We start from the raw sequence: 25813 nt of genomic DNA on the forward strand, positions 1-25813 counted from the left end.
AGGAATGGTAAAGACCCACCTTATTATAATAGAGAAATAAAGAGACTAAGAAGGAGGTGCAGACTGGAAAGAAATAGAGTTAGAAATGGCTGTGGAAGTAAGGAGAAACTGAAGGAACTTACTAGAAAACTGAATCTAGCAAAGAAGGCAGCTAAGGATAACATGATGGCAAGCATAATTAGCAGTCATACAAATTTTAGTGAAAAATGGAAAGGTATGCATAGGTATTTTAAGGCAGAAACAGGTTCCAAGAAGGACATTCCAGGAATAATTAATTAACAAGGGGAGTGTGTTTGTGAGGATCTTCAAAAGGCAAAAGTATTCAGTCAGCAGTATGTAAAGATTGTTGGTTACAAGGATAATGTCGAGATAGAGGAGGAGACTAACACCAAAGAAGTATTAAAATTTACATATGATAAAAATGACATTTACAATAAAATACAAAAGTTGAAAACTAGAAATGCGGCTGGAATTGATCAGATTTCTGGAGATATACTAAAGACAATGGGTTGGGATATAGTACCATATCTGAAGTACTTATTTGATTATTGTCTGGTCGGAGGAGCTATACCACATGAATGGAGAGTTGCTATTGTAGCCCCTGTGTATAAAGGAAAGGGTGATAGACATAAAGCTGAAAATTACAGGCCAGTAAGTTTGACGTGCATTGTATGTAAGCTTTGGGAAGGCATTCTTTCTGATTATATTAGACATGTTTGTGAAATTAATAACTGGTTCGATAGAAGGCAATTCGGTTTTAGGAAAGGTTATTCCACTGAAGCTCAACTTGTAGGATTTCAGCAAGACATAGCAGATATCTTGGATTCTAGAGGTCAAATGGTCTGTATCGCGATTGACCTATCTAAAGCATTTGATAGGGTGGACCATGGGAGACTACTGGCAAAAATGAGTGCAATTGGACTAGACAAATGAGTAATTGAATGGGTTGCTATATTTCTAGAAAATAGATCTCAGAGAATTAGAGTAGGTGAAGCTTTATCTGACCCTGTAATAATTAAGAGGGGAATTCCTCAAAGCAGTATTATCAGACCTTTATGTTTTCTTATATATATAAATGATATGAGTAAAGGAGTGGAATCGGTGGTAAGGGTTTTTGCGGATGATGTTATTCTCTATAGAGTGATAAATAAGTTACAAGATTGTGAGCAACTGCAACGTGACCTCGAAAATGTTGTGAGATGGACAGCAGGCAATGGTATGTTGACAAATGGGGTTAAAAGTCAGGTTGTGAGTTTCACAAATAGGAAAAGTCCTCTCAGTTTTAATTACTGCGTTGATGGGGTGAAAGTTCCCTTTGGGGATCATTGTAAGTATCTAGGTGTTAATATAAGGAAAGATCTTCATTGGGGTAATCACATAAATGGGATTGTAAATAAAGGGTACAGATCTCTGCACATGGTTATGAGAGTATTTAAGGGTTGTAGTTAGGATGTAAAGGAGAGGGCATATACGTCTCTGGTAAGACCCCAACTAGAGTATGGTTCCAGTGTATGGGAACCTTACCAGGATTACCTGATTCAAGAACTGGAAAAAATCCAAAGAAAAGCAACTCGATTTGTTCTGGGTGATTTCCGACAAAAGAGTAGCGTTACAAAAATGTTGCAATGTTTGGGTTGGGAAGAATTGAGAGAAAGAAGAAGAGCTGCTCGACTAAGTGGTATGTTCCGGGCTGTCAGCGGAGAGATGGCGTGGAATGACATTAGTAGACGAATAAGTTTGAATGGCGTTTATAAAAGTAGGAAAGATCACAATATGAAGATAAAGTTGGAATTCAAGAGGACAAACTGGGGCAAATATTCATTTATAGGAAGGGGAGTTAGGGATTGGAATATCTTACCAAGGGAGACGTTCAATAAATTTCCAATTTCTTTGAAATCATTTAGGAAAAGGCTAGGAAAGCAACAGATAGGGAATCTGCCATCTGGGTGACTGCCCCAAATGCAGATCAATATTGAATGATTGATAGATAAATCTGAAAATTACAGGCCAGTCCGTTTGACGTGCACTGCATGTAAGCTTTGGGAAGGCATTCTTTCTGATTATATTAGACATATTAGAAACATTAATAACTGGTTTGACAGAAGACAGTTCGAATTTAGAAGAGGTTATTCCACTGAAGCTCAACTTGTAGGATTCCAGCAAGATATAGCAGATATCTTTGATTCTGTAGATCAAATGGACTGTATTGCAATTCACCTGTCTAAAGCATTTATTAAGGTGGATCATGGGAGACTACTAGCAAAAATGAGTGCTATTGGACTAGACAAAAGAGTGACTGAACAGGTTGCTATATTTCTAGAAAATAGATCTCAGAAAATTAGAGTAGGCAAAGCTTTATCTGACCCTGTAATAATTAAGAGGGGAATTTCTCAAGGCAGTATTATTGGACCTTTATGAGCAAAGAAGTGAAATCAGAGATAAGGCCACCGAGCTCGATAGCTGCAGTCGCTTAAGTTCAGCCAGTGTCCAGTATACAATGTATTGTATTGAACAGATGATGTTATTCTGTATAGAGTAATAAATAAATTACAAGATTGTGAGCAACTGCAAAATGACCTTGTTAATGCTGTGTGATGGACAGCAGGGGTTAAAAGCCAGGTTGTGATTTTCACAAATAGGAAAAGTCCTCTGAGTTTTAATTACTGCGTTGATGGGTTGAAAGTTCCTTATGGGGATCACTGTAAGTATCTAGGTGTTAATATAAGAAAAGATCTTCATTGGGGTAATCACATAAATAGGATTGTAAATAAAGGGTACAGATCTCTGCATATGGTTATGAGGGTGTTTAGGGATTGTAGTAAAGGTGTAAAGGAGAGGGCATATAAGTCTCTGGTAAGACCCCAATTGGAGTATGGTTGCAGTGTATGGGACCCTCACCAGGATTACTTGATTCGAGAACTGGAAAAAATACAAAGAAAAGCAGCTCGATTTGTTCTGGGTGATTTCCGACAAAAGAGTAGTGTTACAAAAATGTTGTAAAGTTTGGGCTGGGAAGATTTGGGAGAAAGAAGATAAGCTGCTTGTCTAAGTGGTATGTTCTGAGCTGTCAGTGGAGAGATGTCGTGGGAGGACATCAGTAGACGAATAGGTTTGAGTGGTGTCTTTAAAAGCAGGAAAGATCACAATATGAAGATAAAGTTGGAATTCAAAAGGACAAATTGGGGCAAATATTCGTTTATAGGAAGGGGAGTTAAGGATTGGAACAACTTACCAGGTGAGATGTTCAATGAATATCCAATTTCTTTGAAATCACTTCAGAAAAGTCTAGGAAAGAACAGATAGGGAATCTGCTACCTGGGCGACTGTCCTAAATGCAGATCAGTATTGATTGATTGATTCTCCCATAGCAATGACAAGTGCCGCCTCACCACAAGCAAGAATAACTGCATGAAATATATGAAGGACTAATTTGTCAAGATTTCTAGAGTATACCCGAGTGAAAATCAATAAACATCATTATTTAGTAATTATCAGCAAAATTATCTCAGTGCCATACAGTCTGCATCTGCCAAGTTGCTAACTTTGCGGATATCCACATCCGTGCAGGGCTCTATCCATAAGCACATAGAGCCTTACACTAGGTTGAAATTAATAGTTACACAATAGGTACAAAATGTAAATGGGGCTTGTACAACAATTTGTGTCCCTATATTGGGATAACTAGAATGTCAGTTCATAAAATTATGAACATGAATGTGGGACAATATACTTAAAAACAGGGATAAAAAGACACATTAAAACTTTTCTATTAATTATCATGCTAAAATTATGACATTATCCATATATGTGTTTCCTACTTTCTGTTTTAGCTTGAAGTCCGTTGATCGATGATCAATATATTTGAGGGAGACGTAAGCTTTTGAGCGCACTTACACATCAGACGCTGAACATTAGGGGACATTTACTTCATAGCGATCCATTGACAAAAATATCCTTTCATCAGACCAAAAGGTACGCAGATTCAAGCTGTAGATCCCCCCCCCTCCTTCTTGTACCAACTCACAAATTCACATCATCTGTTCACCTAGAACTAACTTGCTTCAATTTAATTGTCTCACTCAAACACGTCGATCAACTGACTTCAAGCCTAAGACAAGAACTAGGAAGCACATATATGGATGTCACAAATTTAGCATGCTAATTAACAGAAAATAAGTTTTAATGTGTTTTTCATCCTTGTTTTTAAATGTATTGTCCCATACTCACGTACATAATTTTATGAATTGCCATTCTAGTTATCCCAATACAGGGTCACAAATTGTTGTACAAGCTTCATTTAGTGTAACTATCAGTTGATCAATTTCAACCTTGTGTAAGACTCAATGAGTTTATGAATATGTTTTTATTGGTGCCAATTTCCATGATAACAAATATTAGGACATACCAAGTTATTCAATCATTAATTTGGTGATTGCTTTCGTTATACTTGATATTATTTTTATTATGGTATCTAAGACTGAAGATGACCTCAAATGTAAACGAGGTGGAAACTAGTCCCACACTGAATAAAGTATAGATACAACAAATTAAGTGTATTGAATAGGTGGACTTTTTTACCCTTGATTTCACTATCTAAACCAACAATCTGACCATCTGTTGACAGACTGAAATCTACTATCTGACTTAAAAACGGCTACCTCGATGGAAAAAAAGAAAGGTTCTTGATAGCAATCCAGAATAGCGTTATTAACACACATAACTACTGCAAATATATCTTAAAGAAAGAAGTGAACAACACATGCAAGAGATGCAGAGAAACAGCTGAGACAGTAGAGTATATTGTGGATTCATGCAAGACCATGGCAGGTAAAGAATATACTCATCAGCATGATGAAGTAGTGAAAATTGTGCACCAAAAGCTGGGAATCGAGTCGGGATTTATAGATAAGAAACTTCCGTATTATGAGTACAGACCATGCTCGAAAATGAAAGGTTCAAGCTGTACTGGAATCGATCTTTGCAGACAGATAGGACCATAAGATGAAACAGACCAGATATTGTCCTTATTGACAAATAGCTCAGGAAAATTTATCTCCTGGATGTGACAGTCCCTTCATATCACAATGTCCACCAGGCCAAAGTTCAGAAGATTGAAAAGTACACTGACCTCGCAGCAAAAATTCGAAAACCACGGGAAATGGACCTAGCAATTGTGAGGCCTTCAGTCATTTCCACCACAGGACTTATACAAAATAAGCTGCAACAACATTTGCAGGATCTGGACATCACCTGAACACTTCCACAAATGCAGAAAGCTGTCATTCTGAACACCTGCCATATTACAAGAACATTCCTATCATGACAGTAGAGGTCGGGAAAACATGACAACAGTCAACATAAATGCCTTTGATTGATTTGAATAATCTACCCTTAATTCTGTAGTCCCCCAGTATGGCGAACATCTTTTCCCTTGGTACCCTGTCATGTGCTTTCTCTAGATCTACAAAACATAAACACAACTGCCTATTCCTCTCGTAGCATTTTTCAATTACCTGGCGCACACCGGTACTAAAAATCTGATCCTGACAACCCCTCTGTGGTCTGAATCCACACTGGTTTTTATCCAACTTCCTCCCAACCACTGATCACACCCTCTCTTCCAAGATACCAGTGAATACTTTGCCTGGTATACTAATCAATAGGATATCTCAACAGTTCTTGCAATCCTTCCTGTTTCCTTGCTTATATATAGGTGCAATTACTGCTTTTCTCCAATCCAAAGGTACCTTACCAATACTCCATGCTAATCTTACTCCTCTATGAAGCCATTTCATCCCTGCCTTCCCACTATACTTCACCATTTCAGGTCTAATTTCATCTATTCGTGCTGCCTAATGACAATGGAGTTTATTTACTATCCTTTCCACCTCCTCAAGCGTAACTTCACCAACTTCATTTTCCTCCTCCCCATGAGCTTGGTTGTTCGTGACACCATCAGGAAGGTTTCCATTCACGTTGAGAAGATTTTCAAAATATTCTCTCCACCTGTCCAGCCATTCCCTGGGATCTATTATGAGTTCTTCTAAATTACCCAAAACACTGTTCATTTCCTTTTTCCCTCCCCATAAAATGTTATTACTGTCCAGAAAGGTTTCCCTGCTGCTTGACCTAGCCTTTCCAGGTTATTACCAAAATTTTCCCACAACTTCTTTTTGGATTCAAAATCTATTTGTTTCGCTCTGTTTCATTCATCTACGTACAATTCCCTGTCTACATCGGCCCTTGTTTGCAGCCATTTCTGATAAACCTTCTTTTTACGTTTACAAGCTGTTCTCACTTCATCATTCCACCAAGATGTTCATTTTTTTCCATCTTTGCACACAATTGTTCCTAGGCATTCCATTCCTGTTTCTACTACAGCATCCCTGTATGCCACCCATTCTCTTTCTATATCCTGAACCTGCTTACTGTCCACTGTTCGGAACTTTTCACTAATCATATCCAAGTATTTCTGTCTAATTTCCTCATCCTGGAGATCAGTGAACTGCCATGGCAAGTGAAGAAATAATAATAATAATAATAATAATAATAATAATAATAATAATAATAATAATAATAATAATAATAATAATAATAATAATAATAATAATAATAATAATAATAATAATAACCACCTCTCTTATGGTCCAAGTCCCATGTTGTTTCTTGAATTTGGTCCACCATACAAAATATTTTGGACACCACTGAGCTAATGGCGGAGGACAAATAAAAAATAAGTAAACAGGAATCACTGTTTTGTCACATATACAAATTTTGCAAATCTGCAAGTCCTGTTGGCACTGACACCACCAGGTGGCTGACATGTGATGTCCACTGCACGACAGTTTAACAGTTGCTATCGTATTGTACGCGCACTTTTTAGTGATAGATTTTTGTACTCGGTTGAGGAGTAAGGAGGGAGCACTGCCGGTTCTGGTAATACTGCCAACTGAATGGAAATGAAATATGAATTGAATCGATAATATGATCGATCGATATGAAGTTTCTAAACCTTTATTATCTTAAACCAACAACTGTGTCACACACACAATATATAATACTATATAACATTTCTCGATGTGAAACGTGTTCCTAGCATGAATTCTATAGTTTGGCTTTGCTGTGTAAACAACAACAGTATGAGTACGTAAAGTGTGCGCCAGATGTAAACAGCGATCATAAGCGATTCTTAGTTTGTGTTTCAAAGGTTGCCACTACGAATCTCAAAGATAACCTAAGTCGACCGATTCAGCACTAGGGTATAAATCTATCACTAAAAAGTGCGCAGGTAATATGTTTGAAGGCCTCAACAGTGTGATATGGCAAAGCACTATTGCCCAATGCTTCTCTTAGCTTCGTGCGACACTGACATGCATTTCTGCCACATAGAACTGCAACTTTCACATACGACTTCTGTTCACTTTTATTCCCACTGATCTTGGAGCATGGCTGGTAGCACATCAACTTTTTTGTGAGTTGTTAACTAGTCACTAATGTACACAGATGCCATCAGCTGGTGGCAATCAGTAGAGAGCAACACAGATTTTCATACATACATATACTAGACTTATTTTGTTCCCAGACATTTGGAACAATATAACACGGTTGCTAGGACTAATGAAATTACCTCTGTATTTACATATTTCATGATCTGATGAGAAACAATCAAGCAGTTCTCATTTTACTTGAAGTAAAGCAAAAGAGGGTTTATAAAGACATTTTGACAACCATACTTACGCATATCCTGCAGAAGAGAAGGATTTCTTCTCCTTTTCTTTGGATGCTGGTTTTGGTAACAAGGAAGGTGTTGTAGGTTTTGTGGCAATAGTAGTTTTGGTATGAGAAATTAGTGCTGTTTTTGGATAAACTAATGTTGGAGATTTGAGCATTGCAGCGTTAGCTTTTGTAGTAATTTGTGAGGTTTGCTTGATATGAAGAGGTGGAGCAGGAAGTGAAGGATTTGAAGTTCTGATGGGTGATGGCGAGGGAGATGATAGTGCAGGAGAAGACGTAGTGATTGGTGACTGAGGTCGCAGAGTAGCTGTTGACATCATTCTGGCACCAGGTGTCTGTGTTCTAACTGGCTGCAACAAAAATGAAAAGTCACAAGGTTAGGAAATATTGGTAAAACATCATAACAAAATGTGCAAATGTAGCAATACATTCTGTCTGAAAGAAATAATTAAGCAGAAGATTAATACAAGTGGCAAACCCATCGTACAAACAGCCTATAAAATGAGTGCCAGTGAATCGAGGCCTCAGGAAATGCTAGAATGTCACCCTGAAGTGACGCCCAGTTCCTGGTGCTCTGGGGAAACTGTGAGAAGTGGGCTACCAGACATAACAAGAATCGGTATCATCAAAGCCACGATTTTAAATAGCAAGGCAGAAGAACTGATAAGAGTATATAGAGAAGAAAGACATAGCAATGATGGGAATAAGTGAGACAAAATGGAAGAGGAAAGGTCAAAAAGAATTGAAGAAAGGGTATAGATTATATTGGAATGAAGGAAAGATGGCAACAAATGGTGCTGAGAGAAGACCTAGAGCAATATGTGGACAAAACTGACCAGATCAGTGAGAGGATAATTAGACTTGGACTTGAGAGTGGAATCAAGGATTTTATATAGGTTTATGCACCCCAATCGGGGAATGCAGATGAATGTTTAGAAGAGTTTCTAGAAGAACTGGAAAGTTGTATTGTAGACAAAGAGGTTGTAATAATGGGAGGCATGAATGCACATGTTGGAACAGACAGACAGGGAAAAGAAGAGATAATTGGTCCCTATAGTTATGGAAACCAAGATGAAGAAGGAGATTTGGTAATAGATATTTGTAGAAGGAATGGATTAATTGTTGACAATACATGGTTCAGAAAAAAGAACTATATATGGTTGGGGAGATGGAAAGACAAAGACAATGATTGATCTTATTCTGGTGGAGAAGGAGAAACATAGACAACTGGAAGATGTGACAGCAATGCCAAGAGCAGATTTTTTTTTTTTTTTTTTGCTAGTTGCTTAACGTCGCTCCGACACAGATAGGTCTTATGGCGACGATGGGACAGGGAAGGGCTAGGAGTGGGAAGGAAGCGGCCGTGGCCTGAATTAATGTACAGCCCCAGCATTTGCCTGGTGTGAAAATGGGAAACCACGGAAAACCATTTTCAGGGCTGCCGACAGTGGGGTTCGAACCCAAAGAGCAGATTTCGAAGGAGACCATAACCTCTTGAGTCCAGAAGTGTACATATGTACACCTTCAGTTTTTGTTTTATTTCTACACACTGAGGTTAGATTTTTATGTTTGTGCCATGTGGCACATGTATGCTTACCTTATTAGTTCAAAATGAAACCACTAGGAGCACACTATACCGGTTCAGCAGTGAGCCAGACCACATGGAATTTTACATTTGACCAAGATGGCTGCTAGAGAGCACAGCAAGAGAAGTAAGTACTGGTAAATATTATATTTAACGGCATATAAATGAAATAACTATTGTAATACTTGCAGTTATATTTAATAATTGAAAACACATAGTATTTAAGGTGTTGTAATTAATATTTCGGTATGTTTTTATCCGGTTAAAATGAGGTGTAAATTTGTGCAACTCAGGTCCCTACAACAATATTCTCCCTCTTTGAGGTTATGATTTTTTCCTATATTTCCTGCATCATTAAGTAGTGTTTTACATTTACAGGCATCCTTACTACAGATGCATTAGTAGATAACAGTGATGCCGAACTGTCGGACACAGATGATGAGTTATTTGAGACAGTAATTATAGAAAACTCATCCACAGAATCGGAATCAGAAAATGAAGATAGTGTACATTTGACAGCTGCTACTACACCACTGCAAGTAAATACCCGTTTGATGAAGTGGAAAACAACAAGGAATGGTCAAAATATCCTATATTTTCTATATTGAAGGAACTTATCTTCTCATTATGTAAAGCAAGCGCATGTACTTGTATATACTAAATGAGTATAAGCCTAATTTACGTTTCATAATTGGATGTTAATTCACACTAATTTGGAATGCTTTGCAGAATTGAGAGAAAGGAGCCTGAATTTGAAGCGGAACTGAAGGTCCATGAAAATGGTCCTAAAGGAGTACAAGAGGCCTTTCATGAATGTCTGCCAACTGAATTTTAGGAATTATTGGCTGAGCAAACAAACCTGTATTCAGTGCAGAAACGTGACTTGCGCTCTGATCAGACCACAGCTGCAGAATTACTACAGTTTACAGGGATTCAGATTTTGATGGGTACTCTGAAGCTCCCACAGGAGAAACTATACTGGAGCAGGGTATTGAAAATGCCTTTAATTTCAGAATGTATGCCTCAAGGTAGATATTTTGAGCTCAGGAATTACCTGCACTTCACAGACAACCTAGCTGAACATGATCTGTCTGATAAACTGTGGAAAATCAGGCCAATGATAAATATTGTTAAGGATAAGTGTCTGACGTTGCCAAGGCCTGCACACCTATTGATTGATGAACAAATGATACCCTTTTCAGGGAGGTGTAGGTTTTGCCAGTTCGTCACCTCAAAACCTAACCCAATTGGGCTTAAAAATTTTGTCTTGGCAGCTAGAGATGGATTAGTATTAGACTTCTGTATATATCAGGGGAGAGGAACTGTTTTTGAAAATAACTTGAAAGAGCCTGGTTTGGGTGGCAGCATTGTGAAACTGTTAAGTGTGACAGAGTCAGAGGATAGACATGTCATTTACACTGACCATTTCTTTACCAGCATGAAGTGTGCAGAGTTCATGATGAGTAGTGGCATTCATCAAATAAGAACTGTCTTGAAAAACGGAATTGGGCCTGTGGTTAGTAAGTTGATAGTTGCAAAGAGGGGAGTGGGATGAGAAAGTTAGGGAAGATGGAAATGTTTGTGTTCTGAAATGGAAAGACAAGAAATGTGTTATATTTTGGTCAACTTGTGTTGGAAGCGAGCCACAGGCCACATACATGCGTTGGTTCAAACAAGAAAAAAAGAAAATTGAGGTACCACAGCCAGCAGTAACAAGGAGTTATAATCCAAACATGGGGAGAACTGACCTTTGTGATAGATTGTTGGCATACTATACATGTACTGCACGAACAAAAAGATGGACAGTACGAGTCTTCAACAATTTTGTAGACCTTATCCTTGTCAACGGATGGTTAATGTACAGAAGGGCATGATAGAAATCAGATATCCCTAAGAAAAAACAAATGAACCTCCTACAATACCGTCTCCGTTAGCTAATGCCCAGATTAGATCTGAAACAATTTCACAGTCAGTCAGGCACTCACAGTGAAGACTGCGCACTGTTGGCATTTGAGGATGATGCAAAAAAAAAAAAAGGGAACAGGAAGAACAACAACCAGCCTATAAAGGCCATAAAGTGATATCACAACTTATTCCGGAGGTCAGATTTGATATCTACGGGCATTTTCCCAAGTATTCGAACGACAGTTTTCCATCCAAGTGTAGGCTCCCAGGATGCAAGACCAAATCAAGAATCCTGTGTGTAAAATGCAATATGTACTTGTGTGTCCTCAAGAACAACTGTTTCATGAAATACCATGTAAAGTAATGATTGACCATGTAATTAGAATGTAATATGTACAGTATGCTTGCATTCTTCAGGTATTTTTAGAGTTATAGCTTGGTTTGGACACTGACATCATGGTTGTTGAGGAGCATCTTGCTTATTATTTCATAAAGTTCTCATGTCAAATGTATACCATCTATTTTTAGTTTAAGTCATTTATGTAATTTAGTGATTTAATCTGGGTGTAAATGTACCATAATTTTCAACATTAATAAGGTATATGTATAATTTTGTTAAATATTTTTATGTAATAAAAACCTAAGGTGTACATATGTGCACCATCGATTTTGGACACCCTATCAGTAGAATATTTTTTCTGGAATTTTTCTCAACATCTCTGATTCCCTATTATCCACTTTAGTGTATTGTATTGTATTGTATTTATTAGTGAACAAAACAGGCGTTCAGCCCCGAATACATGTTCACAATAATAATAATAAATAACAAATAAGATTAATAAGAATAGTCCAACCTGAGCCACCCCTCTCCACTATATACTAAATAACATAAAATGAAATAAACAATACCGTCCCGGTTTTATACCAGAACCAACTCCATCTACATCAATTCACAACAGCCTGGTCAATGTTTACATTCTACTGCTGGTGTTACAACTCCATGCTTGTTATCACTCTCACGTACGCAACCTTCTTACTTCAGCATTTTCATCACCTCTATTGTTCCCTGACCTACTCCAGCATAAGCTGCAGCAGCAGCATTACCAGGTTGCATTCCAAACCAGCCATTACATGATTGCATACCAGCCCGGCCATCTTATTCCGTCATTGCGTTCCAATCAACCATACCGCAACTTTTACCAATCTGCGTTAACATTGCTTCCTTTCATTTCATTCCGTCATAACACTCCATAATAAAATTACCTCTCATCTCCAGAAATTTCGGCAATGAATAACAAATACCAATCACGCCTCCAAAAATTTTGGCCAGCAATACTCCAACACCACATTTTAGCAATACCACACCAACCCTACCTCATATACCACCTCTACTTCTTCTACAAATACACTCACCTTCTGCCATCCACCATCTTATACCACCACTTCTCCAACACCACATTTCAACCCCTTTAATACTTCCAACACCACACTTCAGCATACCAGCTCTACTCCTTCCACAAATACACTCACCTTCTGCCATCCACCATCTTATACCACCACTTCTCCCACACCACATTTCCACCCTATAACATATCATAACTTGCATTTACCATACACTCATACTCATCCTACCCGTCATAATTACCTACTGAAGACTCCATCTTCTACCAAACCAAAATTTACAAATAGCCGAGTTACATTACTACATCTCCATACCTTTCCAACACCACATCTCAACATATACCACCTCTACTTCCAACACCACATTTCAGCCCTAACACACACTCGTCTGCCATCACTCAGCATTTATACCAGTCACCAATACAATACAAAATGTTAATAAACTCACCTGTTTCCAGCTCCAAAAATTAAATAGCCATCAACACCACATTTCAACCCTATAACATATCATAACTTGAATCCTAAGCCTTCAATACTTCCAACACCACACTTCAGCGTACCAGCTCTACTTCTTCTACAAATACACTCACCTTCTGCCATCCACCATCTTATACCACCACTTCTCCAACACCACATTTCAACCCTATAACATATCATAATTTGCTCAATTTGCCATACACTCATACTCATCCTAATACCCATCATAATTACCTACCGAAAACTCCATCTTCCCCCAAACCAAAATTTACAAATAGCCAAATTACAACACTTATCCAACACCACATTTACCATCACTCCTCCAGCTCCAAATATCAACAAACTGCCATCCACCATCTTATACCACCACTTCTCCAACACCACATTTCAACCCTATAACATATCATAACTTATATACCACTTCTCCTTCACACCATTTCAGCCTCCACGCCCTTAATTACTTACTTACTCGCTATATTATTGTTTTTTACTTCTTGTAACAAAACCCTCACTACTTTTCATTGCTCTCATCATGTCCGTAAATCTTCTATCTCTCCCTCAAATTCTGTGCGAGGTACTCACGGGTTAACACTGGCCTTACTTTTATACCCTGATCTTGTCTAACTACACCACTACACTCAGCTCTCTCAGCTTCTTGTTGCTCACTCTCCTTTCCCCCATCGCCCCTTTGATCTTCAGCCTCTCTCCTGCATTGTCCGTCCACTGCTCTTTCCTTACCGTTGTTCATACTTCCACTTAGCACCTCGCTCTGTCTCTCTTGACACTTTTCAGTACTACTTCCTATAATTACACTTCTACCCTCGTTATCTTTCACTTGCCTATTATCTTCCACTCGTTTGTCATCCCCGTTATTCACTACACTTCTCTTAGCCTCCTCATCTTGTTTCATCCTCCGTTCTAGGTCCATCAGTCTATTCACCGACCATACTCTCCTCCATCTGTTGCCTGTCACCACTAATTCCTGTCCTCTGATGACTGCATTCAACCCTTGCTGCCTAGCTCGTATCATGTGTTTTTTAAGAGTTTTTTCATTCCTCCACTCTTCAGCTCCTATGTCCCTCCTTATCCATATTTTTTCTCCTTGCACGTTACCTGCATTACGCACCACTGTATCAGCCATCAGTGTAGAAAATAATTGCACTTTGATAGGCCTATTACCTCTAAATCTTCCCACTCTTGTCACATCATCAATGTCCACTTCACTGAAATTTATTTTCATTTTACCCTGAATTATGTCCACTACTTTATAAACTATACTCGTCTTATCTTCCTTCTTACCCTCTTGCACTCCATATATAAATAAGCATTTATTTCTGCGACTTCGGGTGTTAACAACTACGTCGGCTTTCAGTTTCGATATCTCCTCTTCCAATCTCCCTATCTCCTCTCTTAATGCTGAAACTTCTTCACCATTTCTTCTCACCTGTGAAGCTGTGTCTTCTATCTTTTCCTGAAACCACCCCTTCATTTCTTCAAACTCCCTCGTTTGTTCCTTGATCATGTTCTTGATTTGTTCGAAGGGACATGTCTCTGCTACCACCTCTGTTACGATTTTTCTGATTATTTCCATGTCCTCCCAGCTCATATTTCCTCTGGAAGTCGGACCTGGGTTCAGTTCTACTCCCCCAATCCAAAGCAATATCAAAATCACCGCTGCAGAAAGTATAAAGTATCCTATTTTATCCAGTTCTATTCTGCATCTTCTTGTCTTCACTTCTTCTTTCTTCTTCCTTCCCTCCCAACCACCTATGCTCGCCCTGTACTGCTCTGTACCAATCATTGCCTGTAAGCACCTCGCTGACTTCCAACACTCCGCACTTACACTACCTTCTCCCACTCCAGGGACCCTCCACTCCGTACGTCTGCACTCGCCGGTGGCTCTAGGTGAACTGCGATCCACTTTAGTGAATATCACTGTCATATTCCAATTTTTTGTCTCCTGGGACTGAAGAGGATAAAGTGGTGGTAGCCAAATTAAGACTTGGTAAAATAATGAAGTTAATAGAAAAAAGGGAAAGAAAAATAAAGGGATGGAAGTTAAACAAGAAAAAAATGAGGGAAAAGTTTCAAGAGGATCTGAAGAAAGAAATTCCCAAAGATGATGTGAAGTGTGGAAGAGGAATGGCCATGTTTCAGAAATGGATTTGTAAAGTGTGCAGTAAACAGCTGTGGAAGACCATCAGGGAGGAAAAAAGAAAAGGAGACTCCTTGGTGGAACAGCAGGGTAAAGGAAGCAGTAAAAGAGAAACAAATGGCTTGGAGGAAGTAGATAAGCTGCAATAGTACAGAGAATTGGCAGAAATATAAAGAAGCCAAAAGGGTATGTAAGAAAGATACAAAATTTGTAAAAACAGAAACAGGGCAGATATTGATCCAAAGAGATGACATACTAAAAAGATAGGAAGAATACTTCTCACAATTGCAAGCAACAAAGCAACAGAATTGCTTAATATTAAATAAAGTGAACTGGTAGATGAGAAGAAGCATGAAGAAACAATGGGGAAAGAAGAAGAACAAGAAAAGGAGATATCAATGTAAGAAATAGACAAAGCCATACAAAACATGAAGAGCGGTAAAGCAGCAGGATTACATGTAACTATTCTCATGTTTAGACCCGTATAGAAATTTGCTATAATTTGCATACAAATTTTTTTATTTTTCTATTCCACCTATTCAATACAATTGATTTTGTGTTGTTAGAAATTCATATTACTACAACACTACATTAAAAGGGACATGTTTCGCCTGGTTTCGAGCATCCTCAGCCTTTGTAACTTATCTCAAGGTTAAGACCTGTCATTGTTAATTTGCTTATAACTAATTTGTACTTAATTATGATTCTAAAAACTAAGTGGTAAAATACGTGAACAGAGGCATTTGTAAACACAATGGACAGTTTAACAATTTAAAATGACAGTGCTAAAATTGGGATATACATTGATTCTAATAACACTGACGTCCAAAGCAGTAATATCTTCACAATAATGAGATTTGGCTAAAATTCTCAATAGGTGGAATAGAAAAATAAAAAATAAAAATTTGTATGAAAAAAAAAAGCAGCAGGAGTCGATGAGGTAACTACGGAAATGATAAAAGCAGCAGGACCAATAGGGCTACAGTGGCTGTATAGATTATTTAGAATAATCTGGAGGAAGAAAGAGATCCCAGAAGAGTGGGGAAAGGGTTTAATTATCCCGATATTAATAAAAAGGTGATAAAAAGGAATTTAATAACTACACCCTTACTGCCCATGTAGCTAAGATATTTGAGAGAGTATTGGAAGGAAGACTGAGGAGGAAGCTATAAGAGAAATGGAAGAACAGTAGTATGGTTTTAGGAAAGACAGATCAATGTTTGACCTTGTATTTACATTAAGACATATGATGGAGAAAAGATGGGAGTTTGGAAAAGACATAGTGATGACATTTATTGACATTGAGAAAGCTTATGACAGTGTGCTCAGACAGTTGGTATGGGACACATTAAGGAAAAAACAAGTTAACAGAGTGGAAGTGCAAATTATAAAAGCTATGTACAAAAATTGTGTTAGTAGTGTGAAGACTAGTATAGGAAAAACAAAATGGTTAAAAGTTGAAACTGGTCTCCGACAGGGAAGTGTACTATACCCCATACTATTCATCATAGTCATGGATGAAATTCATAAGAACATTAAACAGAGATTGGGAAGACAGGCAACAAAAGACATGTTGTTTGCAGATGATATAGTGATATGGGGTGAGGATGAAACAGAAGTGCAGGAACAAGTAGAAGTATGGAATCAAGAGATAGAAAAATCTGGGATGAAAGTAAGCACAGAGAAAAGTAAAACAATAGTGATGACAAGGGAAAGGAAGGAAGGAAGGAAGGAAGGGAGGAAGGAAGGAAGGAAGGAAGGAAGGAAGGAAGGAAGAGGAAAGATAAAACTGAATGGTAAAATTCTGGGAAGTGTGATCACAGAAGATGGAAAGATAACCGAGGAAATTGGGAAAAGAATACAACAAGCAAACAGCTTCTACCAGAGTGTAAGGGGTATTTTGTGGAACCAAGATGTCCCGAAGAAATGTAAGAAAGTATTATATTAAATCTATTATGAACCCATACTAACCTATGCAACTGGATCGTGGACTATAACAAAACGAGAGGAGAGTAGAATACTGCAGTGGAGATGAAATTCCTAAGAGGTATCGAGGGCAAGACCAGAAAGGATAGGATTAGAAATGAAGAGGTAAGGAAAAGGACAGGAATCTTGAAACTTCAAGACAGGATAGAAACAACAAAGCTAAAGTGGTATGGGCATATTATGAGAATGGGAGAAGAGAGAGTGCCGAAAGGAGCTTTTCCAGAGAAGTTAACAGGAAAGAGACCATGAGGAAGACCCCGAAAGAGGCGTACAGATTCAGTGTGGGAGTGCATAGAGAAGAAGGGAGGAAAACCAGAAGATGTACTTTAAAAAGGAGAAGAGTGGTGGAGAGACAAGCAGCAAAAGAGGTCCTAGATTCACAACCCAACGCGCGAAACTGGAAACGGGAAATGAAGATAATGATTAATACAAGCAACTCAGTATTCTGTATTGCTCTTCTGAATGTGACAGTTTGCAAAAGGACACTGATTATAGTTAATGTTTGCTTTCACCCATATGTCCACCCATCCAAGTAAGTTATGACCTTTTAAAATGTTATGACTTTTTTCAGTGTGCATACTGCAAGCCTCCATGATCAAAATAGGTACCTCCACAAACCTCTGTTCCCAGCCCACACTGCAATTACTTCAAATTATACAGCTCTGAGAAATGAGAGGGCTATAAGTGGGAAAGTAGCAACCATGGCCTTAATTAAGGTACAGTCTCATAATTTTCCTGATACAAAAATGAGAAAGGGGCTGCCTGGCCGAGGCGGTAAAGGCGTGCTCAGTTCACCCGGAAGGACGTGGGTTTGAATCCCCGTTAGGAAGTCGTAAAATTTAAGAAACGAGATTTCCACTTCCGGAGGTGCATATGGCCCTGAGGTTCACTCAGCCTACACCAAAAATGAGTACCAGGTTGATTCCTGGGGGCAAAGGCGGCCGGGCATAGAGCTAACCTCTCTACCCCATCACGTGCCGCGGTTAACAATGGTGGAAGCCTTTACCTTCCACTCCTCCAAGGGCCTTCATGGCCTGTACGGAGGTGACTTTGTCTTTTGTCTTTGTCAAAAATGAGAAAATTTGGAGAACCTACCTGACAGGTGTCAACGATGGGGTATGAATTCACTATTTTTCAAACACAAATTTACAGCTACAGGACCTATGCCAAGCAGCCAACTTCCTTGGTCTGTTAGTTTCCTTGGTAACCTAACCCCATTCAAACATCATATGACTCTGACAACTAAAAACATTAATCAGTTCAGCTTCTGTCTTGTTATGGTAAATATAATTTAATTGGTAATTATTTATAACTTTTAGTCTCTTCAGTCTGCCAAAACTAATTATGAATTAATAAACTATCTGAAGAAGAAAACATATGGTAATAAATTTATACCTAAAAAAGAAACAATTTAATTAAAATAGAATGACATTTTTCATTCTTGAAAGAACATCATCGGATTCTATCAAATCACACTCAAATTATTTAGAAATATATAAATACATATGTTTCTTTCTATTTAAATCCTTAAAAACTTGAATTATGGAACTTAATGAAGTCCGCACTGCTCTCCACTCTAGCCTAGAATGCATAAATGTTAATACATATCTAAATATATTTGAGTGTGATTTGATAGGCATTCTACAGAGCGCACATGAAGTCCGTATACCCCTATTCTTTATTTATTTATTTCTATTGTCAGATACCCATTGTTGTATCTATTAGAGCGTAGTACTAATATAATTTGTCTAAGCATTTAGCTTTGTTGGTAATCTTTGAGTACAGTAGTTCTTGCAAATTTCATTTCTGTTTGTGCTTAGTAGTGACATACGGTACCGGTATCGTAATTAGGATACGTCTGAAAGTAGTTTTTCGCCGTAAGACCTATCTGTGTCGGTGCAACGTTAAACAACTAGCAAAAAAAAAAAGTAGTTTAAAAATTACTGTAGTGTACTGTACAGTAGTATACGAGTAATATCCTATTAGAATTTAGTGTGCTTATTTTATTATTGTAAAATATTTGTGTAGTACTGGTGTAGTAGAGGTATCCGTAGAAACTCTTACTAAAATACTGTTGTTGTAATTAAGATAGGCTTAATTGCAGTTTGGAATTGTGTAGTTCTTGTGTATTACTTTCGATATTCAGTAATTAACAGCAGTTTTTATCCTGTTAGGGGTAGTAGGATAAAAAATAGAGCATGACTAAGTAATATTGTAGTGTAGTCGTATATAAATTACCTTATTGTAGTGTGATCTTTGAGTACTATCCCAGACAACATATATATCTCCGTTCATTTATTTCCTGCAAATAAGTTATTTTATTTTTAATTTCATTTTTTTCTGTAAAGAATGGCTAAGGAGCACGAGTGTACGAACTGTGGGTGTGGCGAGGCATTGAGGGGTATGAGGGAAGAGTTGGAAAGTTTGAGGGAGATAATTAGGATTCTCACAGAAGACAGGAAGGAAGATAGGACTCCCTCAAACAATGTACTACAGGTTACAGTAGGTGTACAAGAGGGAGGGGAAGGAAAGGGGGGAGTTGTAGAAGACAGGTGGTCTAATGTTCTAAGGGGAAGGAGATTGCAGGCTAAGGGCTCTATTCAGGATCAGAATTCAGGACAGGTGTCTGTGCGAAATCGGTACGAGTCACTCCAGGTAGAACAACAGAGGGAAGATGAGGGACAGGGAACTGTTGCTGAGATGTGTGGAAGTAGGAGGAAGGGAAAAGGTAGGAAAGGGAAATGTAGAGTAGAGGATAGGAAAAGACAGGTGGAACAGGGTCATGGGAAAGAGAAAAGGGAGGAGGAAGTAGCTTCTGCAGCTATCAGGAAAGATAGGACCGACCAGGAGGGGAGGGGATCAAATGAGGTGGGTGGGGTTGAGGCTCTGGTCATGGGGGATTCCATCGTTAGACACGTGGGGAAAGTATGTGGAGGCAAGGGAACCAGGGTAGAATGTTATCCAGGAATTAGGTTGAGGCAGATGTTGAGGAAAGTAGAAGAGAGGGAGGAGGGGAAGGAGAAGGTGGTAGTGTTTCACGTTGGTACCAACAACGTAAGGCAAGCTGATATAAGTACCAACATAGCTGGAGATGTGTGGGATCTGGTAAATGCAGCATGGGTGAAGTTTAAGAAACCGGAGATTGTTAATAGTGGAATACTGTGTAGGAGGATACTGACTGGAGGGTGATTGGGGATTTAAATGAGACTATGGAGTGGGTATGTGGGAAACTGGGAGTGAAATTTCTAGATCCTAATGAGTGGGTAGGAGATAGGGATCTGCGCTCAGATGGCCTTCACTTAAACCGCAGTGGTACGTATAAGTTAGGAAATTTGTTTGGAAGGGTAATAGGGAGGTACATTCAGGGAAACAGGTTGGCCTAGGGAGCGGTGATAAGGGAACAGGATACTGGAAATCAAGTGGGGATGACATAAAATTGTTAGTGTTGAACTGTAGAAGTATTGTAAAGAAAGGAATAGAATTAAGTAATTTAATAGATATATATTTACCAGATATTGTAATAGGAGTTGAATCATGGCTGAGAAATGATATAACGGATGCAGAAATTTTCTCACGGCACTGGAGTGTGTATCGTAGAGAATAGGATAGGAATGGTGGGAGGGGGAGTATTCATTCTGGTGAAAGAAGAATTTGTAAGCTACGAAAAAGTTAAAGATGAGACACATGAAATTCTAGGTGTAAGGCTCATTTCTAAAGATAATAGGCAACTTGATATATTTGGAGTGTACAGACCGGGAACGGCACTGATGCGGATTCGGAATTATTTGATAAGATAGTCGGCTAGGTGGGAAACGACATGGAAAGAAATGTGATTGTACCGGGAGATCTGAATTTGCCAGATGTCAATTGGGAAGGAAATGCAAACGACAGGAAGCATGACCAACAAATGGCAAATAAGTTAATATGGGAAGGACAGCTGACTCAGAAAGTGATGGAACCAACCAGAGGGAAAAATATCCTGGATGTGGTGCTGATAAAACCAGATGAGCTCTATAGGGAAACTGAAGTAATAGATGGTATTAGTGACTATGAAGCTGTTTTTGTCATAATCAAAAATAAATGTGATAGAAAGGAAGGTCGTAAAAGTAGGACTATTAGGCAGTACCATATGGCTGATAAAGCAGGCATGAGGCAGTTTCTAAAAAGTAACTATGATCGGTGGAAAACGGTAAATAAAAATGTAAACAGACTCTGGGATGGGTTTAAAGAAATTGTTGAGGAATGCAAAAACAGGTTTGTACCTTTAAGGGAGGTAAGGAATGGTAAAGACCCACCTTATTATAATAGAGAAATAAAGAGACTAAGAAGGAGATGCAGACTGGAAAGAAATAAAATGGTTGTGGAAGTAAGGAGAAATTGAAGGAACTTACTAGAAAATTGAATCTAGCAAAGAAGGCAGCTAAGGATAACATGATGGCAAGCATAATTGGATGTCATACAAATTTTAGTGAAAAATGGAAGGGTATGTATAGGTATTTTAAGGCAGAAACAGGTTCCAAGAAGGACATTCCAGGAATAATTAATGAACAAGGGGAGTGTGTATGTGAGGATCTTCAAAAGGCAGAAGTATTCAGTCAGCAGTATGTAAAGATTGTTGGTTACAAGGAAAATGTCGAGATAGAGGAGGAGACTAAGGCCAATGAATTATTAAAATTTACATATGATAACAATGACATTTACAATAAGATACAAAAGTTGAAAAGAAGAAAAGCAGCTGGAATTGATCAGATTTCTGGGGATATACTAAAGACAATGGGTTGTGATATAGTACCATATCTGAGGTACTTATTTGAATTTGAATATTGTTTGGTTGGAGGAGCTATACCAGATGAATGGAGAGTTGCTATTGTAGCCCCTGTGTATAAAAGAAAGGGTGATAGACATAAAGCTGAAAATTACAGGCCAGTAAGTTTGACATGCGTTGTATGTAAGCTTTGGGAAGGCATTCTTTCTGATTATATTAGACATGTTTGCAAAATTAATAACTGGTTTGATAGAAGGCAGTTTGGATTTAGGAAATGTTATTCCACTGAAGCACATTGTAGGATTTCTGAACTGGGGTGAGTTTCCTAGAATTATACAATTCATCAGTGCAGAAACATTAGAATCATTAAAATCAAACAATTTACACAATTAACACAAACATTTTTTTGCAGGGATCTTAATTTCTCCAGTAAACAAATCATTCATTGGAGTCACTTTGTTACCAGAATGTTATTCCCCCCATTCTTTACATGTCCTGCATGTGCTCTAGTACAGCTAGTACACTGCCGGAGATGCTGTTCTCGATTGTGATGACTGATCTTTGGTCAGAATACAGAATATCTTGTACTCTATCTTAACCACAATTTTTTTGATATTATACTATTGTCTACATAGCAGTATTTAAGAAAACGGAACATTCAGCTTATGGTTTAAAGGGTGCACTGTATGCAGAATAAAGTGTGAAGAAAGTAACATTCCAGACAAAACCATACATCTGGCAGCCCTACATAAGAGCTGCCTTAATCCAGTTTATCAGTCAGCACTTGCAGAAATTTGTGATGATAATTGCCAACTCTAATATTTGCATTTTAGTTGTTGAAGAAACACATTCACTTGGCCGATATATAGTGAACTTAATTGTTGGAAAAATGAGCAAAAATGTATCAGGAAAGGTCCATCTTTTATGCTCAAAGGAAGTTCAAAAAGCAAAGTCCCAAAAGCATTACATATTTTGTTAATTCAGGATTTAAAATATTATATCATAATGGTGCTGAAGATCAAAGAGTACTGTTATAATTAACAGATGTAGCAGCTTATGTGATTGCAGCAGGTGAGCTTTTTGAACCCATTTTACCCTAATCTCACACAATTAATTTGTCTTGTCCTTTGCCTCTATCAAGTTGCAGAGGAAGTAAGAAAATTGTTTCCAACAGTGAATAAGTTAATTTAATCTGTTTTTTGTCAGTTCCATTCAAGAATTAGTGTATTCAGAGAGAAATTACCTGACACTCTGCTACCTCCTGAACCTGTAGTTACAAGGTGAGGGACATGGTTGTGAGCAGTAAAACACTACGCCAAGAATTTCAAACAAACGGCACTCATTCTGAACAAATTTTCCGACAAGGATTCCCTGTCAATCAAAGAAGGAAAGGTTATTCCACTGAAGCTCAACTTGTAGGATTCCAGCAAGATATAGCAGATATCATGGATTCTGGAGGTCAAATGGACTGTATCGCGATTGACCTGTCTAAAGCATTTGATAGGGTGGATCATGGGAGACTACTGGCAAAAATGAGTGCAATTGGACTAGACAAAACAGTGACTGAATGGGTGGCTATATTTCTAGAGAGTTGAATATGAGGAAAGGAACGTTAAGGATGACACAAACATCCAGTCCACAGGCCAGGGATATTAATCATTTTCAATTAAAATACCCTGACCCATCCGGAAATCGAACCCGAGGCCGCCGGGTGACAGGCAGACGCGTTGCTCCCTACACCGTGCGGCCGGACAAAAATTTTTTTTAGTTACTGGAGATACTATGTTTAGAGGAAAAGCTGAATATGGATGACGTGTGTTCAAAAGTTGTTGAAGTAGTCAATTTGTTTTCTGGGAAGGGTGGTGCTGGTAAAACAATACCAGAGAGGTGGGTATATATTAGAGGTTTTAATAGCCTGGAAATACACTGAAAATAAACTTAAGTTTGTGTTAGTGTTGTCGAATGCATATACTGAAAGTAGTTTCAGTAATGGCAATAAAGAAAAGTTCTGCAGATTTAATAAAAAATGAACTGTTTGTGTACTCAGCTATAATGAGAATTGTAAGGAATTTCACAATAAAGTTTTGTTGAATAAGAAGTTGTTGCAAATTGCATCTTCAGATGACAAGTACTAGTGAAATGTGCATTTTAATCTAAAGACTAATGCATCATTACTTTGTAATAAAATAATAAATATTTCACGCTAGTATAATATTACTGGTATTTATTAGTTAATACATCCCTAGTCTCTTTTCTCCTTCATTAAATGACTATAATGTTTTATTTTAGCGCTATATGGCAAAGAAATTGAAGTGTTCCTTATTTGCAACTGGAAATCTGGCAACCCTACTATCATGTAATGTAGATACGTTGTAAGATTTTCTATAGCGCTCCAACGGATGTTAGCACTTGCAAAAGCATGACACACATAAAAATTGTGGCTGTTTTGCAGATGTAGGGAGTTGAGTTAATAACATCAGACGATTTGCTTGTTGGCGCGTGATGTTACCTTGATGGAGAGCAGTTTTCTCATGCTGAGAGAGGTGGAATTTCTTGTCTGCAGCAATCTACCAGAAGAAAAGAAAAAATAAAGATAGGCCTTTAAGGATGCCATATTGAAATAAATCAAAACACGCACTTGCAGTGATCAGTTTATTTTTCGCGATTAGACAGAATATAGATCAACAACGGAGCATACGTCGCAAATAAAAAATCAAATTAGACTAGTAAAAGACTCATATTTAAAAAAAACTATCAGTAATTAAATATTCTTAGTAATTTCTGATCATTTTTATTTCATTTAGAAGTCTAGAATTAAAATAATACCATGAAGACAACTGGATGAAAAAAGGGCATCAATTTAATTTTTTTAATGAAAAAGGGCTTTAAAGATTTCAAAATCACAATTTTTCTACAAGAGAATACAACACTGCACTGTTATTAGAATTTAAGTGTTCAGCTGATTAATATGAAACAATGTTTATTTTGAAATTGGGTCCCTTGGGCCCATTTTAATCAAAACAGGAAATTCAATAAGAACTTAAATTTTGGATGTAGAAAATAATGAGGTTGGATATCATACTAAATTAAATGAGGGAATATTATAAAAGAAAGTAAATAAATCAAAATCTCCAATGCTTAAAGATTTTACAAAGGAAAAGATAGGCCAATTTCAAACTCTTCCCAGATTCCATAGAGAATTAACAGTATAACGAACATTTTTTTTATTGCTTCTTTTCATTTATGAAAAGTAGCTACAATGCTGATTTCTTCATGCTAGTCATATCGTATGCAATTATCTGCATTTTGGTCTATATTGATACAATTACAATAAGTAGAAATAAGAATTCCACCTAATCCGTACATACGTATTTTTGAAGGAATAAATTAAATGCAAACACAGATGGACAGTTTTTTCCTTCTCCTGTAAAATTTAGAAAATGGCACTTAGAACGTTTGACATTTCCACTCTTCAGTTATCATGTGTGATTATTTATATATATCACATTGTGGGACTAGTTTCAATTATATAATGATCATCCTCAGCCACTTATAGCTAAAAATTGACAAAGCATTAGACTATACATATAAATATAACAATAAATAAAACAATGACAAAATTTATACATTAAAAATCAGTGATGTGCTCATGATTTGAGTTATGAAGTTTGATGTGTGTTAAAAAAGTAAAATTTTGCATCTAGTGATGTCACAACAGGTATACATTCTTGAAATTAAAATTACTTCTAATGATATTCACATTGGATAAAATAATATTTTGATGAATGTCAAATTCCTCCCATTT

The 25813-nt window shown here is 37.7% G+C and overlaps 1 protein-coding gene across 1 annotated transcript in view; it reads right to left on the minus strand.

Moving 5' to 3' along the window:
• LOC136863482 (transcription initiation factor TFIID subunit 4) overlaps positions 1-25813 on the minus strand; it is a 681682-nt gene that overhangs the window by 115670 nt on the left and 540199 nt on the right. Inside the window, exon 7 of the mRNA XM_067139882.2 lies at positions 7738-8084. Coding sequence (XP_066995983.1) covers positions 7738-8084 — 347 coding nt within the window. The remainder of the gene's footprint in view (positions 1-7737; positions 8085-25813) is intronic.

Source organism: Anabrus simplex, chromosome 2, assembly GCF_040414725.1.
Source record: "Anabrus simplex isolate iqAnaSimp1 chromosome 2, ASM4041472v1, whole genome shotgun sequence".
In the NCBI taxonomy this organism is placed as follows: domain Eukaryota; kingdom Metazoa; phylum Arthropoda; class Insecta; order Orthoptera; family Tettigoniidae; genus Anabrus; species Anabrus simplex.